This window comes from Cydia strobilella, chromosome 4 (assembly GCF_947568885.1).
Source record: "Cydia strobilella chromosome 4, ilCydStro3.1, whole genome shotgun sequence".
Lineage (NCBI taxonomy): Eukaryota > Metazoa > Arthropoda > Insecta > Lepidoptera > Tortricidae > Cydia > Cydia strobilella.
The window spans coordinates 11,267,376-11,294,345 of NC_086044.1; the positions used below are offsets into that span (position 1 = coordinate 11,267,376).

Here is a 26,970-nt window from a genome sequence, read left to right on the forward strand (position 1 = left end):
TCCATCCAATCCCCAATCCATTTTCATTTGGTCTGATTCTAAATAAAAACAACTGTTTAGTAAATACCTCAACCAAGATTTCAAGTGTTTTTCTCTTAATGTATCATCAGAATTTAGGTTCTACATATAACTAATTTCGTCATGCCTATTTAATACTTACACATTGGCTTTCCTTCGCACAATTCGCAAGGTTAACTTCTCCGTAAATGGAATGGAACTTTGAAAACTACAACTAATCATGGATTCAATCAGAAGATCATGGAAACTACGTATGTGTATGCATTTCAAATCAATATACGTTATATTATATAAACAAGATAAAAGCTAAGCGTAATACTATGTTACAGAGGAATTCGTCGCCCACAAGGCGAATGTCAACTGTTTGGCCATGGGACACAAATCCAATCAAGTCCTAGCCACTGGAGGCGATGACAAAAAAGTTAATCTATGGGCCATTGGCAGGCAAAGCTGTTTGATGGTGAGTGAACAATACCAATTGTAGTTGCTCTTTTATTTATAATTGGAAAATAGTATTAATCCAATTAAATTGTTTAGAGTTTGAGTGGGCATACAACACCAGTAGAGTGTGTGTGTTTCGGTCACTCCGAAGATTTGGTCTGTGCTGGCTCGCAGACTGGAGCTCTGAAAATATGGGACTTGGAGGCAGCAAAACTACTCAGAACATTTACTGGACACAAAGGAGCTATCAAGTGTATGGATTTCCATCCATACGGGGATTATTTAACTACGGGATCTTGTGACAATAATATCAAACTGTGGGACACAAGGAAAAGAGGCTGTATTGTGACATATTCCAGTCACAGACTTGCTGTAAACAGTTTGCAGTTTAGCCCAGATGGACAATGGATTGCCTCAGCATGTGAAGATGGTAACTTGTTTTTATGAAGTTTAGTTTGCAGATAAGGTATTTTCAGCTACAGATTCATTCATAAAAAGTATAATAAACCAGATCTCCCTGAAATTGGTTGATTTGTGTCACTTGTGGTGTACTTTCAGTACTTATAGCACAATATTGAAAATGCAATGACATTGTTATTAAGCCTGATTATTTTAAACTAACATCAAATTTCAAATTCAATATAAAATATGGATGGTATAAGATTATACTGACATGCAAAAGTTGCACACACAGTTTACCCTGTAACAGAATCATTCAAATGTGTTGGTCCACATTGTAAAGTTGCACACACAGTTTACCCTGTAACAGAATCATTCAAATGTGTTGGTCCACATTGTAAAGTTGCACACACAGTTTACCCTGTAACAGAATCATTCAAATGTGTTGGTCCACATTGTAAAGTTGCACACACAGTTTACCCTGTAACAGAATCATTCAAATGTGTTGGTCCACATTGTAAAGTTGCACACACAGTTTACCCTGTAACAGAATCATTCAAATGTGTTGGTCCACATTGTAAAGTTGCACACACAGTTTACCCTGTAACAGAATCATTCAAATGTGTTGGTCCACATTGTAAAGTTGCACACACAGTTTACCCTGTAACAGAATCATTCAAATGTGTTGGTCCACATTGTAAAGTTGCACACACAGTTTACCCTGTAACAGAATCATTCAAATGTGTTGGTCCACATTGTAAAGTTGCACACACAGTTTACCCTGTAACAGAATCATTCAAATGTGTTGGTCCACATTGTAAAGTTGCACACACAGTTTACCCTGTAACAGAATCATTCAAATGTGTTGGTCCACATTGTAAAGTTGCACACACAGTTTACCCTGTAACAGAATCATTCAAATGTGTTGGTCCACATTGTAAAGTTGCACACACAGTTTACCCTGTAACAGAATCATTCAAATGTGTTGGTCCACATTGTAAAGTTGCACACACAGTTTACCCTGTAACAGAATCATTCAAATGTGTTGGTCCACATTGTAAAGTTGCACACACAGTTTACCCTGTAACAGAATCATTCAAATGTGTTGGTCCACATTGTAAAGTTGCACACACAGTTTACCCTGTAACAGAATCATTCAAATGTGTTGGTCCACATTGTAAAGTTGCACACACAGTTTACCCTGTAACAGAATCATTCAAATGTGTTGGTCCACATTGTAAAGTTGCACACACAGTTTACCCTGTAACAGAATCATTCAAATGTGTTGGTCCACATTGTAAAGTTGCACACACAGTTACCCAGTGACTTATGCTTTGTTTGTATTTGTCAGGTATTGTCAAAGTGTGGGATGTAAGAGTGGGCAAGGTTCTGCAGGAATTTAGAGAGCACACAGCAGCGGTGACTTGTGTAAAGTTTCACCCCCATGAGTTCCTCCTGGCTAGCTGCGGTATAGACAGGACTGTCAACTTCTGGGACATGGAGAAATTTCAATTGGTATCTAAGTTTGAAAAGGAGAACACTTCTATTAGGTAATGGCCATATATTAAGTACTTTTAACTACTTAAGACACTTCACTGTACAGTGTTGGAATTCAAAGAGTTGTCAATTTTGTAACAAGATTTGTAAAGTTGATTATAAGCAAGGTGAGGAAGCCACCACATTTTAAATTGCTTTGCTTTCATGCTTTGGCATAGTATTTAATTATTTCTGATTTTGATACAAAGTTCCATACATAGTGTTCAATTCCTGTTGTAGGTGTATGGTGTTCAGCGAGGATGGGACAACTCTTCTGGGGTGTGGTAATGACGGTCTGCATGTGATTGGCTGGGAGCCAGCTCGAGTATTTGACACTGTACATGGCCACTGGGGCCAAATACATGACATCACAGTTGCACATACACAACTTGTAAGTACTACAATAGCTATTCGTAATATGTAGCTCATTGATGTTCTTGTATTATGTAATCTTCCTCATTGTAATCAAAGCTGTAATTTATGGACCTAATATCTAATTAATATACCTACAAATTGTATTTCTATATTGTCTACAAAATGTGGGTCAATCTGGGTTCCTATACTGAGTGAATTGTGTACTACAACCCGATTGCAACTGCGCTTGAGAGTTGTTTGGGAGAATTTATAAAATAATTTGATTTCTGTAACAACTAGAATCATATTTTAGGGTTCCTTACCCAAAGGGTAAAAAAGGGACCCTATTACTAAGACTCCGCTGTCCGTCTGTCCATCTGTCTGTCTGTCACCAGGCTGTATCTCATGAATTGTGATAGCTAGACAGTTGAAATTTTCACAGATGGTGTATTTCTGTTGCCTCTATAACAACAAATACTAAAAAGTACGGAACCCTCGGTGCGTGAGTACGACTCGCACTTGGCCGATTTTTTTAAATAATTTTACCATTTTTAAAATACATTTTCGTACTATCTTATGAAACTTATTTCAGTGTAAAAAAAAGCATAAAGGAGAGTCAACAGCAGATCTATCGATCAGTTAACCTCGTAAGGCCCACCATACAAAGTTTCCCTATTTTTAATTTGAACCGTGTTGTATAGAAGATTAGGGTGACTTTCGTTTGTTTTAGAAAACAATGAAATAAAATAAATGCTACTTAATTCAGTTTGTGTAAGGTTCGAATTAGATTGAAACAGAGTGTACATTGTAATGCACAGTGGGCTTTACGAGGTTAAAACAAAAATAAATTATATTTTTTATGTATAGAACAAATGTATGTTCTATATAATCTATACTTTGTAATTACAGATTGCTGGATCATTCCATTCAACATATGTGTGTTTGTCAGTGGTTGATCTCAGTAAGGTCCATCCATTTGGAGGCTTGCCGCCAGTGACATCACCTGTGGTACAAGATTTGTCGCCCTTCCAAAAAGGACAGTCTGTCAGGAAAAGTTTCTCAAAGGAAAAACCATCTAAAGAAGGTAATATAAAAATAGTACTAACACAATAAAATTATTTAGTTCCGTAGTTCCAATATTTATTAAAAAGGCTGGTAAGTGCAAGGACACCTAGAGCCAATGCGAAAGCTTGTTGTTTATTAAGAAAAGGTGGTCCATAGTTAAATTCACTTTGACCTATCAATTTTTAGTTCATAAAGTATAGTCCACAAATTAATGAACTTAGAAGTCGTGTAAGTTACGCATTGTAGTTGGTACGTTAAAGAAGGCTTTTAAGATAGATTTTCGTACAGTGACCCGTCTGTTGCTATCTCTATTGCACGCGCATAATTGCCGTCACAACTCACACAGTGACATTGACAACCGGCATGGGCGGAATAGCAATATAATTATGCGTGTGCAATAGAGATAACAACAGGCGGGTCAAGGTACGAAAATCTATCTGGATAGCGTCTCTGCTTTAAAAAGTCACGATGAGAATGGCATTTTGTCAAAAGCCCTCAATAAATAAGTAGATCAATATTTTTTGTCAACTAGTCTATGACAATTTATTTCATTGTCATCAGTTATTGAAAATATTTTTTATACATATTTAGAAACGTTCGTCGGCGAAGTGCGCTTCGACCGTGTAGTGGTCGAGGTGTACGAGTAAGCCTTTAGCCTAAGATTTTGGGGAAAATCTTACCCAGATCAACCTCGCCCAAACTAAGAAAAACCTTATTTATACAAGCTTTCATGTGGGTTCTCTCGGGAATACTCATAGACATATATATTACTTCGTAAAGACCGGCTTTACGAGCACTACGAATTGAGCCAATACATTGGAGTCAAAAACGCATTTAGTTACACCAGCGCGCTCAGTCGTGTGGCGAATTGCGCAGTGGAAAGGCGTCACGTAATGAATGGCATTCCCAATTTAAAAAAAATGCCCTACTGTGTCGTGAAATTGTGTAAAAACTATTACAGAAAAATCAAATACACTTATGAGATTTCATATCATCCGTAAATCATTTCAGATTACATACATTTCTTGCTTAAAATAAATTATAAGCGCTTATTTTTGTTTCATTATGACGGTCGGTTGACCTTCCTCGGCGCACGTAAAAACAGAGACACATCAAAGTAGACTGCACTGCACTCTCGCCTCCAATAAACGTGCCGAGCGAGGTAACTCGAAGTGAGACCTCTTCCATCTGATAACCATATTTTTTAAAATAAATATAATTTTTAGGTACCCCAAGGGTAAAAACGGGACCCTATTACTAAGACTCCTCTGTTCCTTCGCCTGTCTGTCTGTCCGTCTGTCACCATGCTGTATCTCTTGAACCGTAATAGCTAGACAGTTGTAAATTTCACAGATGATCTATTTCTGTTGCCGCTATAAAAACAAATACTGAAAACAAAATAAAATTAATATTTAAGTGCAAACAACAAACGTGATTGTATAATTTGCCATACAACAAACGTGATTTATTTGCCGTTTTTTTGCGTAATAGTATGGAACCCTTCGTGCGCGAGTCCGACTCGCACTTGGCCGGTTTTTATTGGTTAGGTAGGCTAGTTTATTAACTCACTAAGTCCCTTTCTAAATGTTGACATTCAGTAAAAATAAAGTTTCTTTGGTTAGGGAAGTATTTTGTATGTAATTAAAAAACAATGTACCTCATTATTATTTACAACGACGGGACTTAATCGCGTAAAATAAGTTTTAAATTTACCTCCTCCCCTCCCTCCTCCTCGTTGTAAATAATAATGAGTAAAAATCGTGAAAGTTTAAATCAGTGTTAAACAATGTACCTATTTATCTAACACATTCTAATAATTTTAACTCTCGCCTATTCCTAATTAATATTCTTAAGTGAAGTTAATAAACTAGCACGGCAAAATCTTTAATAATGACATTTAAATAATTAAAAATAGTAATTGTTTAGCTGTGGCAACAATGATAACATTTATTCAATTATTACTTCATGGTCGCCCTGAAGAAAGAAAGGGAGTAAGGTCTCCCTCGAGCTATTTTTCTAGACACGTTTTTGGAGGCGAGAGTGAATGTATGTCTCTGGCCAAAGTGCCCTATACAACAGATGGCGCTGTGGTTTTGCTTAACGAGAATGTTCGGTCGGAATTGTATGCATTGGCTTATCCTTTGTTTAGTTAGATCAATGGGAATGCTATATCTGATTCAGACTCACGCTTTCACGTTTTAAGTGATCCATAAGTCAACGCCCCTGGATGAGAAGACCGCGGAGGAGTCCACGTCCGGCACCGAGGCGGACGAGGATGGCGCGGTCATATCCAACATTCATGACTACACAGAAATCTTTCGGCCTTCCAGGGCATGTGCGTATACTCTCACCTGCTTCCTGTTCGTAATACATTCTTTAGCTTGTCATTATATTTTTGAAAAAAAAATTTTTTTATGCATGGTTGGAAGAGACCCAAACAAACCTGTTATTATACTAATTTGTTTATTAATTATTTAGTGAATCGTACGCCACCACCAGCAACTAGTTTATCCTCTGAAGACTACTCATTGCCAGGTAAGAAGTACTCATTACTCATTGTAATAATACAAAAAAGTAATAACCTAAGACTTGATGTGATTCTAAATGATAAAGTATTTAGAAGTCTTTATGAAAATTAGTCATCATCATAAGATCAGCATTAAGACTTATATAAATTATGATGTGTTTTTTTTACCCATCAATGAACATGCACGTAGAATGGTCGTCCGCCTTGTTACGTAAATCGAAAACTTATACTTATTATCGACACTTTATGCTAGGCAGATGTTGCTCGTAAAACTCACGCGCGCGCGCGCCTTGCCATTTAAACTTGGACATTAACACTTGCTTCAATGAACAGGAGCTACAGTTCAATCGAAATAAAATAAAATAACGGGCTTGTCAGACCAAGTGCCAGTTGCACCATCCGCACTTGACAGACTGATCAACGTCACCCGTCAATTTAGCGAACTCTTTAAAATTGTATGGAAAATTTCATAGTAAACTGCCACGGCGCTCCGGATGACGTCGATCAGTCTGTCAAGTGCGAATGATGCAACTGGCACCAAGTAGAGTATAAGTTGCAGCCTCGGAGAGCATGGGCGCGGGCGGCGCGGTCGGCGCGACGCTGAGCACGTCCCTGCGCGACCTGCTGCTGGACGAGCCGCCGCGCCCCGCGCCGCTGCCGTCGCCGCCGCAGCGACACCGCGCCGACTACTCGCGCATACCCACCTCCACTACCGTCAAAGCGGACCCCTTCTCAAGTAAGATATTGCAGCACAGCACAGCTATAGGAGACACATTTTCCTAAGTGATGTGTAAGTTGGGTCATGTGAGTCATATCACTATCTCTCTCAATCTGCTAATACTGCACGGGCGAATTTCTCTGCCTGAATCATATTTTAAATCAATTAATAAAGCTGGTATCTGAACACACCATTACGAGACCCGATGATCTTACTGGCGCTACCGCAGCGACATCGCAACGACTGCTTGCGCATACCCACCTCCGCTACCGTCAAAGCAGAGCAGTTTTCAAGGAAGATATCTGCAGCTTTGCTAAATAATGTTGGCTGGGTATTTCTTGGGTGACGCCAGTATCTGAATTAGTCATTAGGCGACCTGATATCGGACGAATCACTGCTGTGACGCCGCACCGATTACTCGTGGATTTCAAACCCACCTCAACTGCCGTCATGGCGGAACTGTTTTCAAAAGAACTGCTTTTGCGCTAACTACTTAAATATTAATTTGCTTATTGACATTACGTCTTGTAAAGGTTACGGTGAGCATAGCACACGTCGTTACCAAGTTTAATTTACATATTTTTTATAAATTTGATGAATAATACCCCTTTTTATTAAGTTAATAAACATAGTTGCTAGTGAATTTACCAAAATTAGATTTTAACGTCGTAATCGTCACAAGAATATAGTTAATAACTACAAATCTAAACTTAAATATTTTTATCATTCATTCATTTTTAATATAGTAACAAGACTTAATTATGGCCAATTTTAACATTATATGTGTATTTTTCATGCGCTCATTTAACCCAGGGCCGGTGGAGAACAACGCTAAAGAGGATAACACATTCATTGCGCCGCCAAAGCCTGCTTCCCGGGACTATGTCATGCCTCAGCCTCACGCCGCCAACTCGCTTAACCGACATAACTCATGTAAAGAATCTAAATCTACCGACATGAGTAAGTTTAATTATTGTCTGGACTGGATTTGAAAGATAACTTCAGAAAAACATATACAATTTTGAGATTAATAAAAGCAACTGCTATCACTAAGCTTGTTACACGGTAAAGCGCGCGGTTGTTTTATACGATAAACGCAGCGTCGAACGCATGCGATCAACGGAATGTAGGCATAATGTCATTTTACGTTAGATAATACAGGGTGACATTAAATTGGTGATACAAAACACTTGATTGTGGCTCAGTTAATGCCCAATAGTATACTACAGTAACTCCGTTGTTAAAATTAGCTGTATTTAATTATCGCTAATTTTCTAATAAAACAAATAATTAAAGTCCCGAAGTGTGGTTACCCCACGTTAAATACCTAACTGTCATACCTGTCACTCGATGTTTTCAATGTAAGTTAATAATTATCGATATCACCATTAGTGACACCCAGTAAAGTAAAGCCCAGTCCAGACGGACGGGAGAATTATGGTGACATTTAAGTGCTCTAAATTAAAAAATAATGCTCCTAAACGCGCCTACTGGCGTCACAAATCTCCATTGTATCGGTCATAATCTTACAATCGAAGAAAAGGGGAATCGGCGGGCCAAATTGGCGTTTGCATCCACACCACCTGATTTGATCAGACAATTTAATCAGATTAGCACAAAACTGTTCCCGTCTGGACTGGCCTTAAGCTGTTTAGTCTTATGTACCCTGATACATTTATGGTAGTAATAAGCGAATCAATTTAAATTAAATTATTTATTAATGTACGTAATCTACCGAATGTAACAGAATCTTAAAATACCAACGTTTCAATAAGTAGTGTGCACCTACTTTACCTAAACGTATTTTAAGATGTGTGCAAAATGCCCACCGCCTTCCTGGACACGAAGTCTAATTCATATGATTGATTTTGAGTCTGCATTGGCTTTCACAGAATTGAACACCTCAATTATCTTTTGGCGAAGTTCATAGACGGTATTTGATTCCCGTGCGTACACTCCTTTTAATTTTGCCCCGCAAAGGATGTCGAGTCGGCCATGCGAAGATTGGGACTTCGAGACGGCTTTGCGACTGGGCCGTTTCGTCCAATCCATCTGTCAGGGAACTCTTGCTCCAAATGATTTCGCACACTTAGAGCAAACTGCACTGGTGCATCATTTTGCCGGAAATGAGGATTCTCCAAATTTTGCTCCGGCACTTCTTGTAGCAAAATCGTCAACACGTTTCTCGAGAATAATTTTATCTTAAATTTTATTGTAAAACCGAAATCTTGCATAAAATCTTATTTTCTTTGACAAGTGACAAGTACTAATCAAAACACGTTTACATCATAAACTGTGGCAGGTGATTGATAACCAAAGAGGAAAATGTTCATTTGAAATCATTTAACCTTTTCTTTGTTTATCATTATTAACCATGTGAAGCCTAAAAAAACGGGATAAAATAAAAAAATTAAACAAATTACTTTTGATTATTTTTAAAGCATCAGACTTAATTGAGGGGCTTAGTTTAGGGAAGATGTATGTAATACATTGATTTTGTATCACCAATTTAATGTCACCCGTATAATGACAATATTTTTTACGCGGTAAGCGCATTGTAATTTTTCATACATTCCGGTAGGTTAACGCATGCGTTCAACGCTGCGATTATCGCATAAAACAACCACGTGCTTAAGTCACGTATTTCTACTTTCTAGTCAGTACATGTCGCGCGATTGACTAAAAATGTTATGTTGCAAAATAAAAAGATAAATTTTAATATCGTTGAGTTTCATTATGTAAAACGGAACTCACCGTTTGAATAAGTTGAATAACACTATAAGTAATTATGGAGACCCACAAGTCACACAACCCATATCTCTTATGAAATTTAATCGGTGATCAGGAACCAATTTTTCTAATTCAGTCAATTTTCGATTCGGTTAAATTTTATCGTGTTTAGTAATTTAATAGGGAATATTGCTGCAATGTTTTTCCGCCAGAGTGCAACAGTGTAAACCATAGAGTGACTTATAAATACTATGCCGTAAACTGATTTTGGACAATTATATGTATGTTACGAATAAATATAATATTGATGCATCAAGGAGGTTTGCTTACTGTTTGTGCTAGTGGCGCCCCCTACGCAGTCAAGTCAATAATAATATGTTTTTTCATTTTCAGCAACTGGGAACCTATTAAGGTCCAGCAATAGTGAAATGTCATTAGTTGCACCGTCACTAGGACCACGGTCTCTTTCATTTACCAGGACGTCTTCAGAAACAACAAGGTATTATGTGTTCTAACAAGCAATGATAATAATGATATACGTCATGTTCTTCGAGCATTTTTTTAAATTTCGTTAATTTATTTTTAGGCGACGAGTAGATAATATAGTGAGGGAGACCGTGGTCGTGTCTCGGCCTACAGATACGGATGAGCCAGAGTTTGTGCCCTTCGCCACAGACAGACCCGTCGGGTTGGACCTTGACGAATTTTTACCAGTACGTAAAAACTATTTCATTATCCATACTATATACGTCATACAGATGTATTACATTCAGAAGTATATAGATTAATTTTCTGCCAACAAACTGTCCTGCAGTTTGGCAGATAATAATAATAATAATAATAATAATAAAGCCTTTATTTCTCATTTACATAGTTACGTTACAATTTACATTTTAATGAATTAATTTATATATTTATTTTTATTGAGGTACCCAGTGTCGGGCAAAGGCCTCCTCCAGCTCCTTCCAGTGTGTCCTGTCTTTAGCCTTACGGGTCCAAGCATGTTCAGCCACTTTGGTAATATCATTAACCCATCTTTGCTTTGGCCGGTGGGCTGCACGCTTGTCTTCAAGTGGATACCAATGTAGAATCATCTCGCTCCATCTATTGTCGGTTGTTCTTACTATGTGGCCTGCCCATCTCCATTTCAGTCTACATGCAAGTTCGGCTGCATCTGTTACTTTCGTTATTTTCCTAATATCACAGTTTCTTCTTCTGTCACGTTTTTTAATATTAAGCATACTTCTCTCTGTAGCTCTCTGGAAAACATTTATCTTTTGTATGATGTCTTTGGTAAGTGTCCAAGTTTGGCAACCATATAGTAGTGTTGGGAGTACTATTGAGTCCATGGCTTTCTTTTTTAAGTGTATGGGGAGTTGTGACTTAAATATTGTTTTTAAGGACCAGTACTTACTCCATGCTAGTTTTATCCTTCGGTCGACTTCATTAGATGTTAGCTGAGTAAATGATATTATTTTTCCTAAATATATATATTGGTCCACATACTCTATTTGGCTTGATTCTGTTATAATAGGTATTTTAGCACTGTTTGTCATGGCAAAGGTTTTTTGTCTATTCATCTGCAATCCACACAATTTGCTTTCTTTTTCTAATGTATTAAGCATGTAAACCAAATCCTCATGACTATTTGCAGTCAGAACTATATCATCAGCAAAACGCAGATTGCTTAGGTATTCACCGTTGATTTTGATCCCTTTTGTGTCCCAGTCTAACTTGCGAAATATTGATTCCAGAAGGGCTGTAAATAAATTTGGTGATATAGGGTCTCCCTGTTTTACTCCTCTGTGGATATTAAATGGTTCTCCTTTTTTATCCAATTTGACAGCCGCCTTGCTATTTCTGTAGATTTCTTTTAATATATTAATGTATGTTGTTTGTACTCCTTGCTCTTCTAGCGCTTCCCATAACGGCTTGTGGTGTATAGTGTCAAACGCCTTTGAATAGTCAATGAATGCTATGTATAATGTTTTTCTATATTCAATATGCTTTTCGATGAGTTGGGTAAGGGTAAAGATGTGGTCAATGGTGGAGTAGTTTCGCCGGAATCCTGCTTGTTCTCTTGGTTGGTGGCTATCAAGCACTTGTGATATTCTTTTCAGTAATACTGTAGCAAATACCTTGTAAACAGTCTGTTGCAAGCTTATGGGTCTGTAGTTTTCTATAGCTGTAGGGTCACCTTTTTTGTAAAGTAGAGTTATAATTGATGTTTCCCATTCTTTAGGTATTATTTTCTGTGTCATTATTTGATTAAAAAGTTTGGTCAAGACTGGTGTGAGTGGATCTATAATTGCTTTTAGGATGTCGTTCGTAATCCCATCTTCTCCTGGGCTTTTGGTACTTTTAAGTAGCTGTATCACGTGTTTTATTTCAGTCTCAAGGAATAGTGGTATGTTTTCATCGCTATGGTGGACCAAATTTTGATGGCTTAATTCATTATTTTGGTACAGTTTTTTATAAAACTCTGTTGCCGTATTGATAAGCTCTTCTCGGTTTGATATGTTTTTGTTATTATGATGTAGAGTCATGAGCCAAGGTTTAGAAGTATTTAGTTTGCGTTGTGCTCTTTTTGTTGAAGCTCTCTTTTCCAATTCCTCTTCTATTATTTTATAGCGATGATTTTTCTGGTTGCGCTTAATTTGTTTTTTGATAAGTTTATAGAGGGCTTTCAGTTGATTCCTTTCGGAACGTGTTCTGTTTTCTTTGTTTTTTAGTCTATTTCTCTCATTTATTAGTTTTTCAATATATGGTGTGATTATAGATTCTTCTGATTTTTTGCGCACAGGCAATTTATTTACTGCCTTTTTTATGTTTTCTGTCAATTTCTGATATGCTAAATCAATATCATCAAAATCCACATCATTTATGTATTCCTCCATGATGTTTTTCAAAGATTCTTTCTCTAGTGGATTTAAATTTTTCATTGGGTTTCGGTAACCATTTCGTGATTTTCTTTCGACTAGATCCTGATTGATACATGCGCGCACAAGTCTATGATCTGTAGGAAATGTAGTATTAATTATTTGCACATCATAAATATCTTTAGTATTTTTAGCGAGTATAAAATCAATTTCGTTTTTAACATTTCCTGCTGGCGAGACCCAAGTCCATTTGTACTTAGGTTTCTTTTTAAAAAGTGAGTTGGTGACAAAAAATTGGTTTTCGAAGCAGAACTGTAAAAGTGTGTTTCCTCTTTCATTCCTCTCACCATAGCCCCATGGGCCCATAACTTTTTTGTCTTCTGCTGTTGGTATACCAATCTTAGAGTTGAAGTCTCCCATTACTATTGTATTTTTTGTTGTATTTTCTAAAGCAACTTGAAGTTGTTCATAGAACGCCTCTAGGTCTTCCTCACTTGAATTTTCTGTCGGAGCATAACATTGTATTAAGTGGTATGTTTTTTGATGTAGGCTTATGTCTAGGCGTATAACACGATCTGATATAGTTTTTATATCCATTATATTGGGTTTGAGATATTTTTTAACAAGGAATCCAACTCCGTTTCTTCCACTTTTCTTGCCGTGGTAAATCATAATGTGGTTTTCATTTTCAGTTATTGATTTCCCTTCTTTTTTCACTTCTGACAAGCCAATTATGTCCCAATTAAACTTCTTTATGCTGTGTTTAAGTTCTAACATCCTTGTTTCTTTCACTAAAGATCTAACATTCCATGTGCATATATAAAGGTATTGTTTTTGTTTTTTAGGGTTTGCTGGAGGGTGGTAGTCTACTGCCCCCTCGGTGACCGGCCGTACTGGGGGAGGCTGTTCGTGTTGGTTGATTATGTTTTTAATGGTAGTGGTAATCCGGTTGCTAACGCTTTTTTGTAATTGCTATTTGTTGTAGTCATTCTTAGACGACAGGGCATATGCGCCTTCTCTCATTATATCAAAGGCATTCTTATCCTGATCTTGATATTTGTTCACTTTTAATGGTCTACGGACTTCTCTGTTTGCCTGTGTGCTAGTTTCTGGTGAAATTATGAGAGGTCTTTTGTTGGAGGCTGGTTTTTTGGGTTTCACTATAAGTTTATCATGCTTCAGGTAAGCTATGTTCCCGTTTTCACGTTCTTTTTCTAAATCTTTCAGAAGTTCCTTTCGTTTGGCAATTACTTCTTTTGAAAAATCTTCCTTTACAGTTAAGCCACTTTTTAATTTCTTTTTGTTATATAGTATTTCGTTGCGCACCCAGGTTGAAATAAATGTTATAAGGACTGGTCTTATTTTTTCACTGTTATATCTGCCGAGTCTTTGCATGCCTGCTATCATGTCTACTTTTAATTCTATTTCGAGTTCGTTTGACATTTGGCTACATATTTTTCTAGTAGTTTCGTAGTTTGATTCCTTGCTTTCTGCCCAGCCGTACAGGATCAAATTATTTCTTTTATTTTTATTTTCCAATGAGGTTATTTTTGACTCTAAGGTTGACACTTTTTCCTTAAGGTATGTATTTTCTTCTTTTAATGGTTTTAATTCTTCTTCAATGTTGTCTATCCTCTTAATTAAGGTATCTGTTTGCTTGTTAATATGTTGTTTTAGTTTTTCGAACAATTCGTCGTTGTTCATCTTGGTTGCGAAACACTTCACTAATGTCAGAATGACTAAGCGGTTAACCTCACTTTTTTATGGGAGATGGTTATTCACTGTTTGCTCGTAGTAATTTCGGTAATCAATGGAGTTTATTATTTGTGTAGGCACTTTGTAGCTAGTTTTCCACACTTTAGCAGTATATGATAGTTTTTTAGTATCACTTTCGAATTATTAGAGTAGGAGCAAACAAACTTGATGTTGACGTTTTGACAACCGACCACAGCAGCAGATAAGTGCTTATTATACTGTAATCTCGTTTTTTTTTTATTAAATAAAAAAAGAAGAAAAAAGTGCATAATTGTCATCGTATTTTCTTGGAAAAGTATTTGTCATGCTACTTCAGTCAACCTCAGTACTTTTTGTACCGAGACTGACTGAAATAGCAAGACACGTGCGTACGTTTTCGTAAAAAAACGATGGAAAATAATTATGCACTACATCTGTACTTATATGTAGTATAATATTACAAATGCGATAGTGACTCTGTCTGTTACCTCTTCACGGATTAAACTGCTGAACTGACTTAGATGAAATTTGGTATGGAGATAGTTTGAGGCCCGAGGAAGGAGATAGGTTAGTTTTAATCAATCAACATCATGATTCTTCAGAAGCTAATTTTGTATATGTTTTCGCATGTGATGTAAAATAGCTTCATGCGTGAATTTTTTGAAAGATGGCAATTCAAATGTTTCTCTCGAACCCCATATCTATTGTACCCCAGAAACTTCCAAATTGCAAAAATAAATGAGTGAAAACGCTCCATACATAATTTTTAAGAAAAAAAAACCGACTTCAATGGGGGATGCCGCTGAAAGTTTACTTATTGTTGATGGTGCACTCTTAGATTCCAGACAATGAAATGAAATAGACAGCATATTTTGCGTAATTATCCTAATCCATCTTTTGACTAATTTTGCCTAATTATTATAATATTGCCTAATAATGTAGAAAAGGAGGTAAAACCACCCACTTTTCTAGTAGCATTTCGTTTTTGTAAGGGTCACAGTTCTAACCTAACCTAACCCACTTTTCTAGTAGCATTTCCGGGTCCGGATCTGAGTCCGGGTCCGTGTCCGGCTGTCTGGGTCCAAGTTTGGGTCAGAGTTCGATCCGGGTCCGGATCCGAGTTGGGGTCCATGTCCAGACCCGGGTCCGATCCGAGTCCGGGTCCAAGTTTGGGTCTAGGTACATAAGGAAGAGAACAAATCGCCAAACGTGAACTATGTGTCATTGAAGAGTTCCATTCTGATCATCATCAGCAGTTCCACTTAATCAAATGTCACTTTTTAAAATGTAAATGCTGGATTTGTTGATGAAAATACAAAAATCACAATATGTATGCATTTCACATTTGAGGAGTTCCCTCGGTTCCTCATGGGTCTCATCATCAGAACTCGAGCTTGACAAAAATATGCCTTAAAAACTTAAGTTGCTTAACAAACATAAAGAAGAGGACAAATCGCCAAACGTAAACTATGCGTCATTAAAGAGTTCCATTCTGATCATCATCAGCAGTTCGACTTCATCAAATGTCACTTTTTAAAATGGAAATGCTGGATTTGTTGATAAAAATACAAAAATCACTATATGTATGCCTTTCACATTTGAGGAGTTCCCTCGATTCCTCATGGATCCCATCATCAGAACACGAGCTTGACAAAAATGTTTCTTGAAAACCTAACTTGCTTAACAAACATAACGAAGAGGACAAATCGCCAAACGTGAACTATGCGTCATTGAAGAGTTCCGTTCTGATCATCATCAGCAGTTCCACTTCATCAAATGTCACTTTTTTAAATGTAAGTGCTTGATTCATTGATGAAAATACTAAAATCACTATATGTATGCCTTTAACATTTGAGGAGTTCCCTCGATTCCTCATGGATCCCATCATCAGAACTGCGTTTTGATAAAAACGGGACCAATCTGTATGTATATACTTACAATCAAAAAAAGAATTTTCAAAATCGGTCCAGAAATGACGGTTATGGAGTAACAAACATTAAAAAAAAAAAAAAACATACAACCGAATTGATAACCTCCTCCTTTTGAAATCTTGAAGTCGGTTAAAAAAGCATACTCGCTGTGACATCTCAATGTATGCAAAAGAATCATAAATAATAAGTTTTTCGCTATATACGCCGTAAAAATTGCAGTTTAAGGATATAGTTGTAATAGGTAAAAAAAAACATCGTTATAACACAAGGAATCTGTTGTGTTTATTACGAGGGCTGCCCTGAAAATGTCGTGAATTGAAGAGAATATGCATTCAAATTAAATAAAGGATTGTTATTGTTTTTCAAAGTATTCTCCTTTATATTTCGACATTTTTCGCCGTCCAGATAGTCTTTTGTTCTCCGAGCTGTGTGAGGGCTGGCATTATCGTGGTGCAGTAGGATGATGCGGCGATTAGGGTTAATTTTTTCGCAGATCAGCAAAGACAATCGGGAAACAAAAACATACTAGTATACCAATCAGCATTGACCGTTCTTCGGTCTTCAAGAGGAATAGTGTATATAGTATATTATATGTATATTATATTTGTATATATGTGATTATATGTCATTTTTATTTTATTTTTGCTGTTGTATTTGTAGCACCGCCCACAATCTCTCTGCTTAGCCTTAAGGTTGACTGGTAGAGAATGCCTTATGGCATTAAGTCCGCCTTTTGTACTGTAAGGTTTTTCTTTTGTGCAATAAAGATTAAATAAATAAATAAATAGTCGCCACGTGACCCGATTTGGAGATTGACGTTGCCACCATTTTTTTGACCGTACTGCGTGAACGAACAACTTTTGTCGGCTTGGGCTCGTCTTCATAGACCCGTACTCGAGATTGGTTTTTCGATTCAGGCTCATATGCATATCCATGTCTCGTCACCTGACACAATACTAAAAATGGCATTTGAGCTTCCTCTATTAAGTAAATCTATTTAAAGTTTTGCGGCACCAAACGACACGAGCCGTTTTCTGGTCGTCAGACAACAAGTGAGGAATCCACCGGGAAAATAACATCTTCACGACCAACTTTTGCTGTAAAATAATTTGTATCTGATCCATTCCAATACCTAGTCTCCTGAATTTCCCGATATGTTACATGCCGATATTTGACGCACCACATTAATGTTTTCATTCCTGACGGCCCATTTTGGTCGACCTTCGCGCAAGTCATCCGTGTGAGAAACACGGTCACGTTAAAATTCCGAATACCACCTGTATTTTGTCGTCTTTGAGGGGTGCTTCACTACTAAAAGCAGCAGTCAGTCGGTCTTCACATTGTTATTGTGATAATTCACTTTTGAAGTCTAATAAATCATAGCTCTAAAGTTTTCGCGGGACAGTTCCATTTTTAGCAGAAATTCATCGACTTTAAAAACCGGCCAAGTGCGAGTCGGACTCGCCCCCCGAGGGTTCCGTACTTTTTAGTGTTTGTTGTTATAGCGGCAACCGAAATACATCATCTGTGTGTAAATTTTAACTGTCTAGCTTTTAACTTATTTTCGGATAAATGAAACTATGGTTACAAAATATTGCAGATTTCAAATTTCTAGATTAGTTTCGTGTTGTTGATTGTTGAACGTGATTATTGAACAAAAATTGCAATAGTATTTTATACAATCGTGATATAATAGAGAGCTTTTCAATCGAGTACCGTGTTTAAGCAACGAAGCTTGCTGAGTTGCTTAAGTTAAGGTACGAGATTGAAAAGCTTGATTATATCACTATTGTATACAATACGACAAAAAAAATATTTTTCACATCACCTATTCGAAAAGGGAACTTTTCTTCCCTGCTAGGAGGGATCAAAGTGGCACTTTTCTGTTCAAGGTCATTTTGTTGCCAGTATGAAATATTGACACAAAGACATATGAAATTAGTATGCATATAATCGATTACAATTTATTTATAATCGATCACGTGCAAAAATTTAATAATATTTTGTTGTAATTGTAAACAATAAATGTAATTAGCGTATTTTAAATTAATTAATAGCATATTTAAATTAAGTAAATTAATTAATTAGCGTAATCTTTACAAAGAAACGTAAAAAAAAGTTGTTTAATAATTTAATTTTTATTTTGACATTTTAGTTCTCCTTAAACGCAGCCATACTTGTCTATGCAATTGAAAAAGTTTATATTTAAAAAGTTTTGTACAAATATTTCACAAAGCATAATTATGCGGTTCTGTATTGTGTATAAATTTATAAATACTTAGTTTAAATCAATAACTTTATAATAACTAATAAGTGATATCAGTCTTCATAGTGTTCTTCCGAAGATTTGGTTTGGGTTTGAAAGGGGTAACCGCTAATTTGTTACCAGAAAAATCTACAAAAATAATGTACTTGATTTTCATTGTATCATTTTAGGTGTTTGCTGCGGTCTTTGAAAAGATATTAGGTACATAATTATGAGCTGTAGGTATTTTAATTTGTCAGTACAGTCACGTCTGAAAATATCGATACGGACAAAGTGCCAGAAGTATGTACCTACCTATACTAAGGTCGTGTATACATATTTTTAGCACTTTGTCCGTATCGATCTTTGCTTAAAATAATAATGTTTTGAAACCTAATGTATGTATGTAATTTCCTCATAGGTGACGTGAAAAGCAGTATGTGTCACATGGTAGCAAAATTATTTTCACCTTGGGCGTTAACACTTGAATCCCTCACTACGCTCAGGATTCTATGTAAGAATCCTGAGCGAAGCGAGCGAGGAGGGTATTGTAGAATCCTTCGCTTCGTTTAGGATTCAATTGTACGCCCTCGCCGTAAATATGTCATTTTGCTCCCTTGTGACACAATCTACTATTTCATGCATAAAGCCAATTCGCCTTGTGAACGTTATTTGGTGCACTTGGTCCTTGTGTAGGCGTATGTTGTTTGTCTTTACACTAAACCTGGACTATAATTGCCTTGGTAAAGTACGGCCTTCAAACTGGAAAAATTACGGTCACCGGAACTGCGTGCGCCGCTCCGATGTGCGAGGGGGACATCGCTATAGATATACGTGCAAAGCACGATAGCCGCGTTAGATTACATAAGGCAGGGGGCATATCTGGGAAAGTTAGTATATCGGTTCCCGACGAATGCGATGCTCCAGGCCGTCGCGTCGCGTTGCTCTGTTAGGGGTACTATACTATTCGACCTCCTGTTGACTTTTACATATCGAATTTATTTGTGTAGAGAGCGCTGACGGTTGGCGGCGCGCGGCGCGGCGTGCGCGGCGGACCCGAGCCCAGCGAGCAGGAGGTGCTGGGCGTCATGATGCGCGGACACGACTCCATGATGGCCGTGCTCAGCGCCAGGCAGCGGGCGCTACAGGTACTGTATCTAGGATACTACACGGCGGACCCGAGCCCAGCGAGCAGGAGGTGCTGGGCGTCATGATGCGCGGACACGACTCCATGATGGCCGTGCTCAGCGCCAGGCAGCGGGCGCTACAGGTACTGTATCTAGGATACTACACGGCGGACCCGAGCCCAGCGAGCACGAGGTGCTGGGCGTCATGATGCGCGGACACGACTCCATGATGGCCGTGCTCAGCGCCAGGCAGCGGGCGCTACAGGTACTGTATCTAGGATACTACACGGCGGACCCGAGCCCAGCGAGCAGGAGGTGCTGGGCGTCATGATGCGCGGACACGACTCCATGATGGCCGTGCTCAGCGCCAGGCAGCGGGCGCTACAGGTACTGTATCTAGGATACTACACGGCGGACCCGAGCCCAGCGAGCAGGAGGTGCTGGGCGTCATGATGCGCGGACACGACTCCATGATGGCCGTGCTCAGCGCCAGGCAGCGGGCGCTACAGGTACTGTATCTAGGATACTACACGGCGGACCCGAGCCCAGCGAGCAGGAGGTGCTGGGCGTCATGATGCGCGGACACGACTCCATGATGGCCGTGCTCAGCGCCAGGCAGCGGGCGCTACAGGTACTGTATCTAGGATACTACACGGCGGACCCGAGCCCAGCGAGCACGAGGTGCTGGGCGTCATGATGCGCGGACACGACTCCATGATGGCCGTGCTCAGCGCCAGGCAGCGGGCGCTACAGGTACTGTATCTAGGATACTACACGGCGGACCCGAGCCCAGCGAGCAGGAGGTGCTGGGCGTCATGATGCGCGGACACGACTCCATGATGGCCGTGCTCAGCGCCAGGCAGCGGGCGCTACAGGTACTGTATCTAGGATACTACACGGCGGACCCGAGCCCAGCGAGCAGGAGGTGCTGGGCGTCATGATGCGCGGACACGACTCCATGATGGCCGTGCTCAGCGCCAGGCAGCGGGCGCTACAGGTACTGTATCTAGGATACTACACGGCGGACCCGAGCCCAGCGAGCAGGAGGTGCTGGGCGTCATGATGCGCGGACACGACTCCATGATGGCCGTGCTCAGCGCCAGGCAGCGGGCGCTACAGGTACTGTATCTAGGATACTACACGGCGGACCCTAGCCCAGCGAGCAGGAGGTGCTGGGCGTCATGATGCGCGGACACGACTCCATGATGGCCGTGCTCAGCGCCAGGCAGCGGGCGCTACAGGTACTGTATCTAGGATACTACACGGCGGACCCGAGCCCAGCGAGCAGGAGGTGCTGGGCGTCATGATGCGCGGACACGACTCCATGATGGCCGTGCTCAGCGCCAGGCAGCGGGCGCTACAGGTACTGTATCTAGGATACTACACGGCGGACCCGAGCCCAGCGAGCAGGAGGTGCTGGGCGTCATGATGCGCGGACACGACTCCATGATGGCCGTGCTCAGCGCCAGGCAGCGGGCGCTACAGGTACTGTATCTAGGATACTACACGGCGGACCCGAGCCCAGCGAGCAGGAGGTGCTGGGCGTCATGATGCGCGGACACGACTCCATGATGGCCGTGCTCAGCGCCAGGCAGCGGGCGCTACAGGTACTGTATCTAGGATACTACACGGCGGACCCGAGCCCAGCGAGCAGGAGGTGCTGGGCGTCATGATGCGCGGACACGACTCCATGATGGCCGTGCTCAGCGCCAGGCAGCGGGCGCTACAGGTACTGTATCTAGGATACTACACGGCGGACCCGAGCCCAGCAAGCAGGAGGTGCTGGGCGTCATGATGCGCGGACACGACTCCATGATGGCCGTGCTCAGCGCCAGGCAGCGGGCGCTACAGGTACTGTATCTAGGATACTACACGGCGGACCCTAGCCCAGCGAGCAGGAGGTGCTGGGCGTCATGATGCGCGGACACGACTCCATGATGGCCGTGCTCAGCGCCAGGCAGCGGGCGCTACAGGTACTGTATCTAGGATACTACACGGCGGACCCGAGCCCAGCGAGCAGGAGGTGCTGGGCGTCATGATGCGCGGACACGACTCCATGATGGCCGTGCTCAGCGCCAGGCAGCGGGCGCTACAGGTACTGTATCTAGGATACTACACGGCGGACCCGAGCCCAGCGAGCAGGAGGTGCTGGGCGTCATGATGCGCGGACACGACTCCATGATGGCCGTGCTCAGCGCCAGGCAGCGGGCGCTACAGGTACTGTATCTAGGATACTACACGGCGGACCCGAGCCCAGCGAGCAGGAGGTGCTGGGCGTCATGATGCGCGGACACGACTCCATGATGGCCGTGCTCAGCGCCAGGCAGCGGGCGCTACAGGTACTGTATCTAGGATACTACACGGCGGACCCGAGCCCAGCAAGCAGGAGGTGCTGGGCGTCATGATGCGCGGACACGACTCCATGATGGCCGTGCTCAGCGCCAGGCAGCGGGCGCTACAGGTACTGTATCTAGGATACTACACGGCGGACCCTAGCCCAGCGAGCAGGAGGTGCTGGGCGTCATGATGCGCGGACACGACTCCATGATGGCCGTGCTCAGCGCCCGCTGCCTGGCCTGTCAGGTACTGTATCTAGGATACTACTACTAGGAATTATGATGTACAGTTACCTACATCATACAATATTTTATCTACACACATATTATAAACTATGATGTATTCACTAACCGCATTTATCTTAATGCTGACCGTTATTTGCGGATTTTAAAAGCATCATAGAGGGTGTATGATATGTGTGTCGATAAAAAATATTTATCTTATCTATAATCAAGTGAAAAAATTACTTATGTGGTTTCTATTTCAGATATTCCATTCAGTTCGAGTCAACAAAAATTTGAAAATTGCCTTAGAATCAGTAATCGCTTTGGAGGATACATCAGTAATTTTAGACATTTTGAACGTCATGGCGCATAAACCGTAAGTTGTCCTTAGAAAATGTCATACACTTTTGCAAACTATTCTAGTAAGAAAGAACCGATTTATTTTCATTTCTTGCATTGTTTCAGGTCACTCTGGAATTTAGACATTTGCCTTTTAATGCTTCCTAAAATATACGAATTGCTGCAGAGCAAATATGAATCGTAAGTATACTTTAATATCATCATCAAAATAATTATACATTATACCTAACACACTACACATAAACAAGCCTGGGAACAAATCAAATTATTTTATAAATCATAGATGGCAGCACCAGTCTCTCTCGCTACAACGTAAATCCGTAAGGAGTTCGTTTAGGAGGTGCAAGCGCGCACTGCTTGCCCTTAGAGCTGGTCAAAGACGCCTAGTCTTACTAAGATGGCATATAGTCGAGAAATTCGGACGGGCACCGCCGTGGCGGGGTGGCCTAGGGGTTCATGGCGTTAGCCGCGATAGCTAAAGACGCCGGTTCGAATCCGGCCTTCACCACTGGAGGGCTTCGTCACTTTTTCTTTAATATATGACATCTATTACAGTTTTTTACACTACACATACCTAAGCATTGGCATTTGTAGTTGACGATTTTGTACCGATTGTATAGAAAAGGTTGTCGTCATGCGGCGATACATTCTATAACGCTATATAACTAGCGCAGGTTTTTTACTTACGACTGTTACATCGTATCAGGTACATGCAATGCGGCTGCAACGCCCTCCGACTGATCGTGCGGAACTTCTCGTCGGTGGTGCGCGCCAACGTGTCGGCGCCGGTGCGCACGCTGGGCGTGGACATCCCGCGCGAGGAGCGCTACGCCAAGTGCGCGCAGATCCACCGCCTGCTGCTCGACGTGCGCGCCTTCCTGCTCAAGCGGCAGACGCTGCAGGGCCGGCTCGGCGCCGCCTTCCGCGACCTCCACACGCTCATGCAGCAGGGGCTCGACTGACCGCCGCAATCGCGACCAGGTTATTATATTACATACCACAGACGAGAGCTATATAGTACACGTATACGGTTGAACATAATACTGTTTACAAACGGCCGCACCGGACCGAGACCTTGGCGCACGTTCGATCGTGTGTAAGGTGAACCGCGGTACGTCCGTGAAGGACGCAGAAGTGAGAGCGAAAAAGAGATATTTTGACCGCACCAAGGTCGAGGTCCGGTACGCCGTCGCCCGTGTGTAATATAACGGCTTTAACATGGAACGTAACTTTACTATACTAGTCTTCTTATGTCTATACATACAATAATGCATTTTTAATTAAGTATTAAATTGCAGTATTTTGTAAATCTTTCCGAAAAATTTATGCGATCAAACATTTTTTACGATACTTACTGCCTTTTTGGTTTCCTGACTGGCAAATAGACCTAAATATGTATCATTGTTTTTATTTAAGAAGCCTATAAATATGTATAATTTTATAGAGAGAATTCGTCGTACCTTCATTGAAATTAAAAAGTATTAAATTTGTCATCATTAAGCCCCAACCCAAGAATTTAAATTAAAACGGGCATAATTTTAGTCTAACTCAAATTGTTTCTTAAATTCCGTCTTTCTTTAGTTACAACGCCTAGGTATTTAGTATGATATTATAATTTAACAAATTGCTCTTTATTCTTTTTACTATTAGTGGGTTGTTTTTAAAACGAACTCCATTATGATTATAATATGTAACATTAACTATGACCATGACTAAAAAAACTCCTGAATTTGTGCTGTCCTTAGATCCAGAGACAGAGTATATTTTACAAAATTTTATAGGTAGTACTTACTTACGTACATTGAATTGTGTAAGGTTATCTTTTATTTAAACCTTGTCAGCTAAATGTAAAATATGCCTTAGTCTGATGGATTAATTTCAGTGATTTTGATGCTACCGTATCAGGTTCCAGCTCATTAGGAATGACTCAAGGATTAATTAATAGATTGCCAAAGAAAAGTAAGCAGGGCCGGATTTAGAGGTGTGGAGGCCCCCGGGCTGCAAAGGAGTGGAGGCCCCTTGGCCCCAAATTATTATTCCTATACTTTCCTAAGTCTATTGTGGGGGCCCCTCTTTTGTGGAGGACCCTCTTTTGTGGAGGCCCGGTTGCCCTCCCCTAAATCCAGCCCTAAAAGTAAGTCACCTTTTGGACCAAAAATTGTTTGATATGAAAGACATTACAGTGGTTGTTTAGTGTTGATAAACCAATTTGGATTTTTTTTCTGAACTGGTTTGGTTTACATCGGTGCTAGACAAACCAAGCAGTAGAGCCCAGCACCAACTAGGGGTTGTATGGGTCTTGACATGGAGGAAGAGGAAAATGGATATGCGTGTTGATTTAATCCTTTTCCAGGCCAAAAAATGCAAATATATTCAAACCTTTGTTTCATTTGAAGGCAAGTCACATTTCCCGAAAGTCCAATCTAATTTGAGCCTAAAATCAGAAGTGTGATCGGAATGCTAAAGCTTTTTTTATTATTATTTGAAATTCTATTGGCGCGTTTGTGGTTGTTAAATTGTACTATGCCTGGAAAAGGGTTAAGGCTTTTACTTGTTATACTGGTGGCTCTAGGCCTCCAGGTCCTTTGCTGACATGGAAAAGATACGGTGAACTGCCATGCCAGAATGTTTGTGGAATAATACTTTTACATCCATGTCCAATTTTGTTTAGTTGATGCAATAGTTTATCATCTAAGTATGTAGGGTAGTTGTACAGAGAATTACACGTGCATGTTTTAATTTAAGTAATTAGACATCAACTGATAATTGAATAGACTGAATAATCATGTAAAAACTTAACAAAATTATTATTTAACTTCCAAGAATAAATCAAATGAAATAAATACCATTTTCAATATCTGTTACATAAATTTATTTCTTCCTGATAACAAACATGGTGAAACAATTCATTTTTTTATGTATGTTTATTAGTGTTATCAATTGTTAACACCAAATTGTACATATTAATAATAATTAATATATCCAAAGTACACCAATCTTACATTTTACTAGCTAGTCTAATGTTAAATAAAAAAAACCGGCCAAGTGCTAGTCAGAATTGCGAACCGAGGGTTCCATACTTTTTAGTATTTGTTGTTATAGTGGCACCAGAAATACATCATCTGTCAAAATTTCAACTGTTTAGCTATGACAGACAGACGGACAGGGGAGTCTTATTAATAGGGTCCCGTTTTTACCCTTTGGGTACGGAACCCTAAAAACCAGCAAAACGTTGGGTGGTCCATTATATATTTTTATATAGAATGGAAAACTTCTTAAATATATACTCTTTACTCAGGGTCTACAACTGTAGTCCATGAGACTGTTTTGGAAGCTAAGTTTGATGAATCTAAATTCAGATTTTTGCCCGTTTTCTTGGGCTGTTCATGTAATCTCTTCTTCTTATTCCTAGGTCCTTGTGGTTTTTTATCACTTGATTCTCTTTTTCGTTTGTGAAATGCTTCCATTTTCTTGGCTAGAATCTCATCAGAGATATCTTTCTGCATCTCCCCATCGTCACTATCTTCATTTTGGTCAGCTCGCATAAGACGTTCAATCTCTGGATTCATCCCTTTAAAAGAGAGCCTTCCTTCCATCAAGTCTTCGCAGAATATAAAACTTGACTCCGATACATAGTTGCCAGACGCAGTACGCATCTCATCCGTGATAATATTGGAGTATAAATTTTCATGGCCTTGAGTATTTTCTAATTCTTTTTCTATCCTTTCTTTAGTTTTTCTCATAAATTTCATATCCAACACAGATTTTGGTAATTGCAATTTCTTTTTTGATCTATCCATGACTGTAACTAGATATTTTCTTACGTAAAATGTTTGTTGATTTTGTCGAGATACAAGATATATTTTAAGCGTTTAAAGCAGAAATAATATAAACGTATAATCACTTCAAATTCTGATAACCATGCTGTATTTATTGACATATGGATGCAACAACTTATATTGGACATATGACACATATATGACAGTGGCATAAGGGACACATTTTTTTTTATTCGTCCTTCTGGACAGACCTCAGGGACAGACTAAGATCATAGGCCATAGTGCTTCTTCGGTAAGATTAAATTTCATAAGTAGTGACATAAAGGGCGACACACCATCGCACCGACACAGACTACAGACTGCCGCACACGTGCGCCAGTGTTGCCAATGTCCCATATTTCCATGAACATGAAAGGTAGGATCGCACCGTTTTGACGGTTCGGTGCGATAGTGTATGGATAGTGTGGAAGCCCACGTCAGTACTACCTACCTATTCCTAGAACTGCTCCAAGGTCGCGGTGCGGTGCGATGGTGTGTTATCCTTAAGACATAGCCACCTCATTCAC

General features: G+C 40.0%; 2 protein-coding genes across 3 annotated transcripts; one reads left to right on the forward strand and one right to left on the reverse strand.

The window, feature by feature from the left end:
* On the forward strand, positions 1-25,484 carry LOC134740593 (katanin p80 WD40 repeat-containing subunit B1). Of its 2 annotated transcripts, XM_063673120.1 has the most exons (16): positions 1-269; positions 348-478; positions 556-889; positions 2,210-2,408; positions 2,635-2,785; positions 3,658-3,832; positions 6,017-6,148; positions 6,292-6,348; positions 6,900-7,076; positions 7,872-8,018; positions 10,182-10,287; positions 10,375-10,501; positions 19,588-19,725; positions 22,529-22,641; positions 22,731-22,805; positions 23,332-25,484. In XM_063673120.1, exons 1-16 carry the CDS (start codon positions 239-241, stop codon positions 23,585-23,587), a joined length of 2,349 nt encoding a protein of 782 aa, XP_063529190.1. In that variant the 5' UTR covers positions 1-238; the 3' UTR covers positions 23,588-25,484. The 2 variants fall into 2 exon arrangements, with proteins under 2 accessions (XP_063529190.1, XP_063529189.1); XM_063673119.1 differs by lacking the exons at positions 22,529-22,641; positions 22,731-22,805; positions 23,332-25,484 and having other exon boundaries at positions 3-269; positions 6,894-7,076; positions 19,588-19,806.
* Positions 25,485-25,891: 407 nt separating this feature from the next.
* LOC134740612 (M-phase phosphoprotein 6) lies at positions 25,892-26,481 on the reverse strand. Its single transcript, XM_063673143.1, has one exon. The coding sequence runs from the start codon at positions 26,423-26,425 to the stop codon at positions 25,916-25,918; it is 510 nt and encodes a 169-aa protein (XP_063529213.1). The 5' UTR covers positions 26,426-26,481; the 3' UTR covers positions 25,892-25,915.
* Positions 26,482-26,970: the final 489 nt, after the last annotated feature.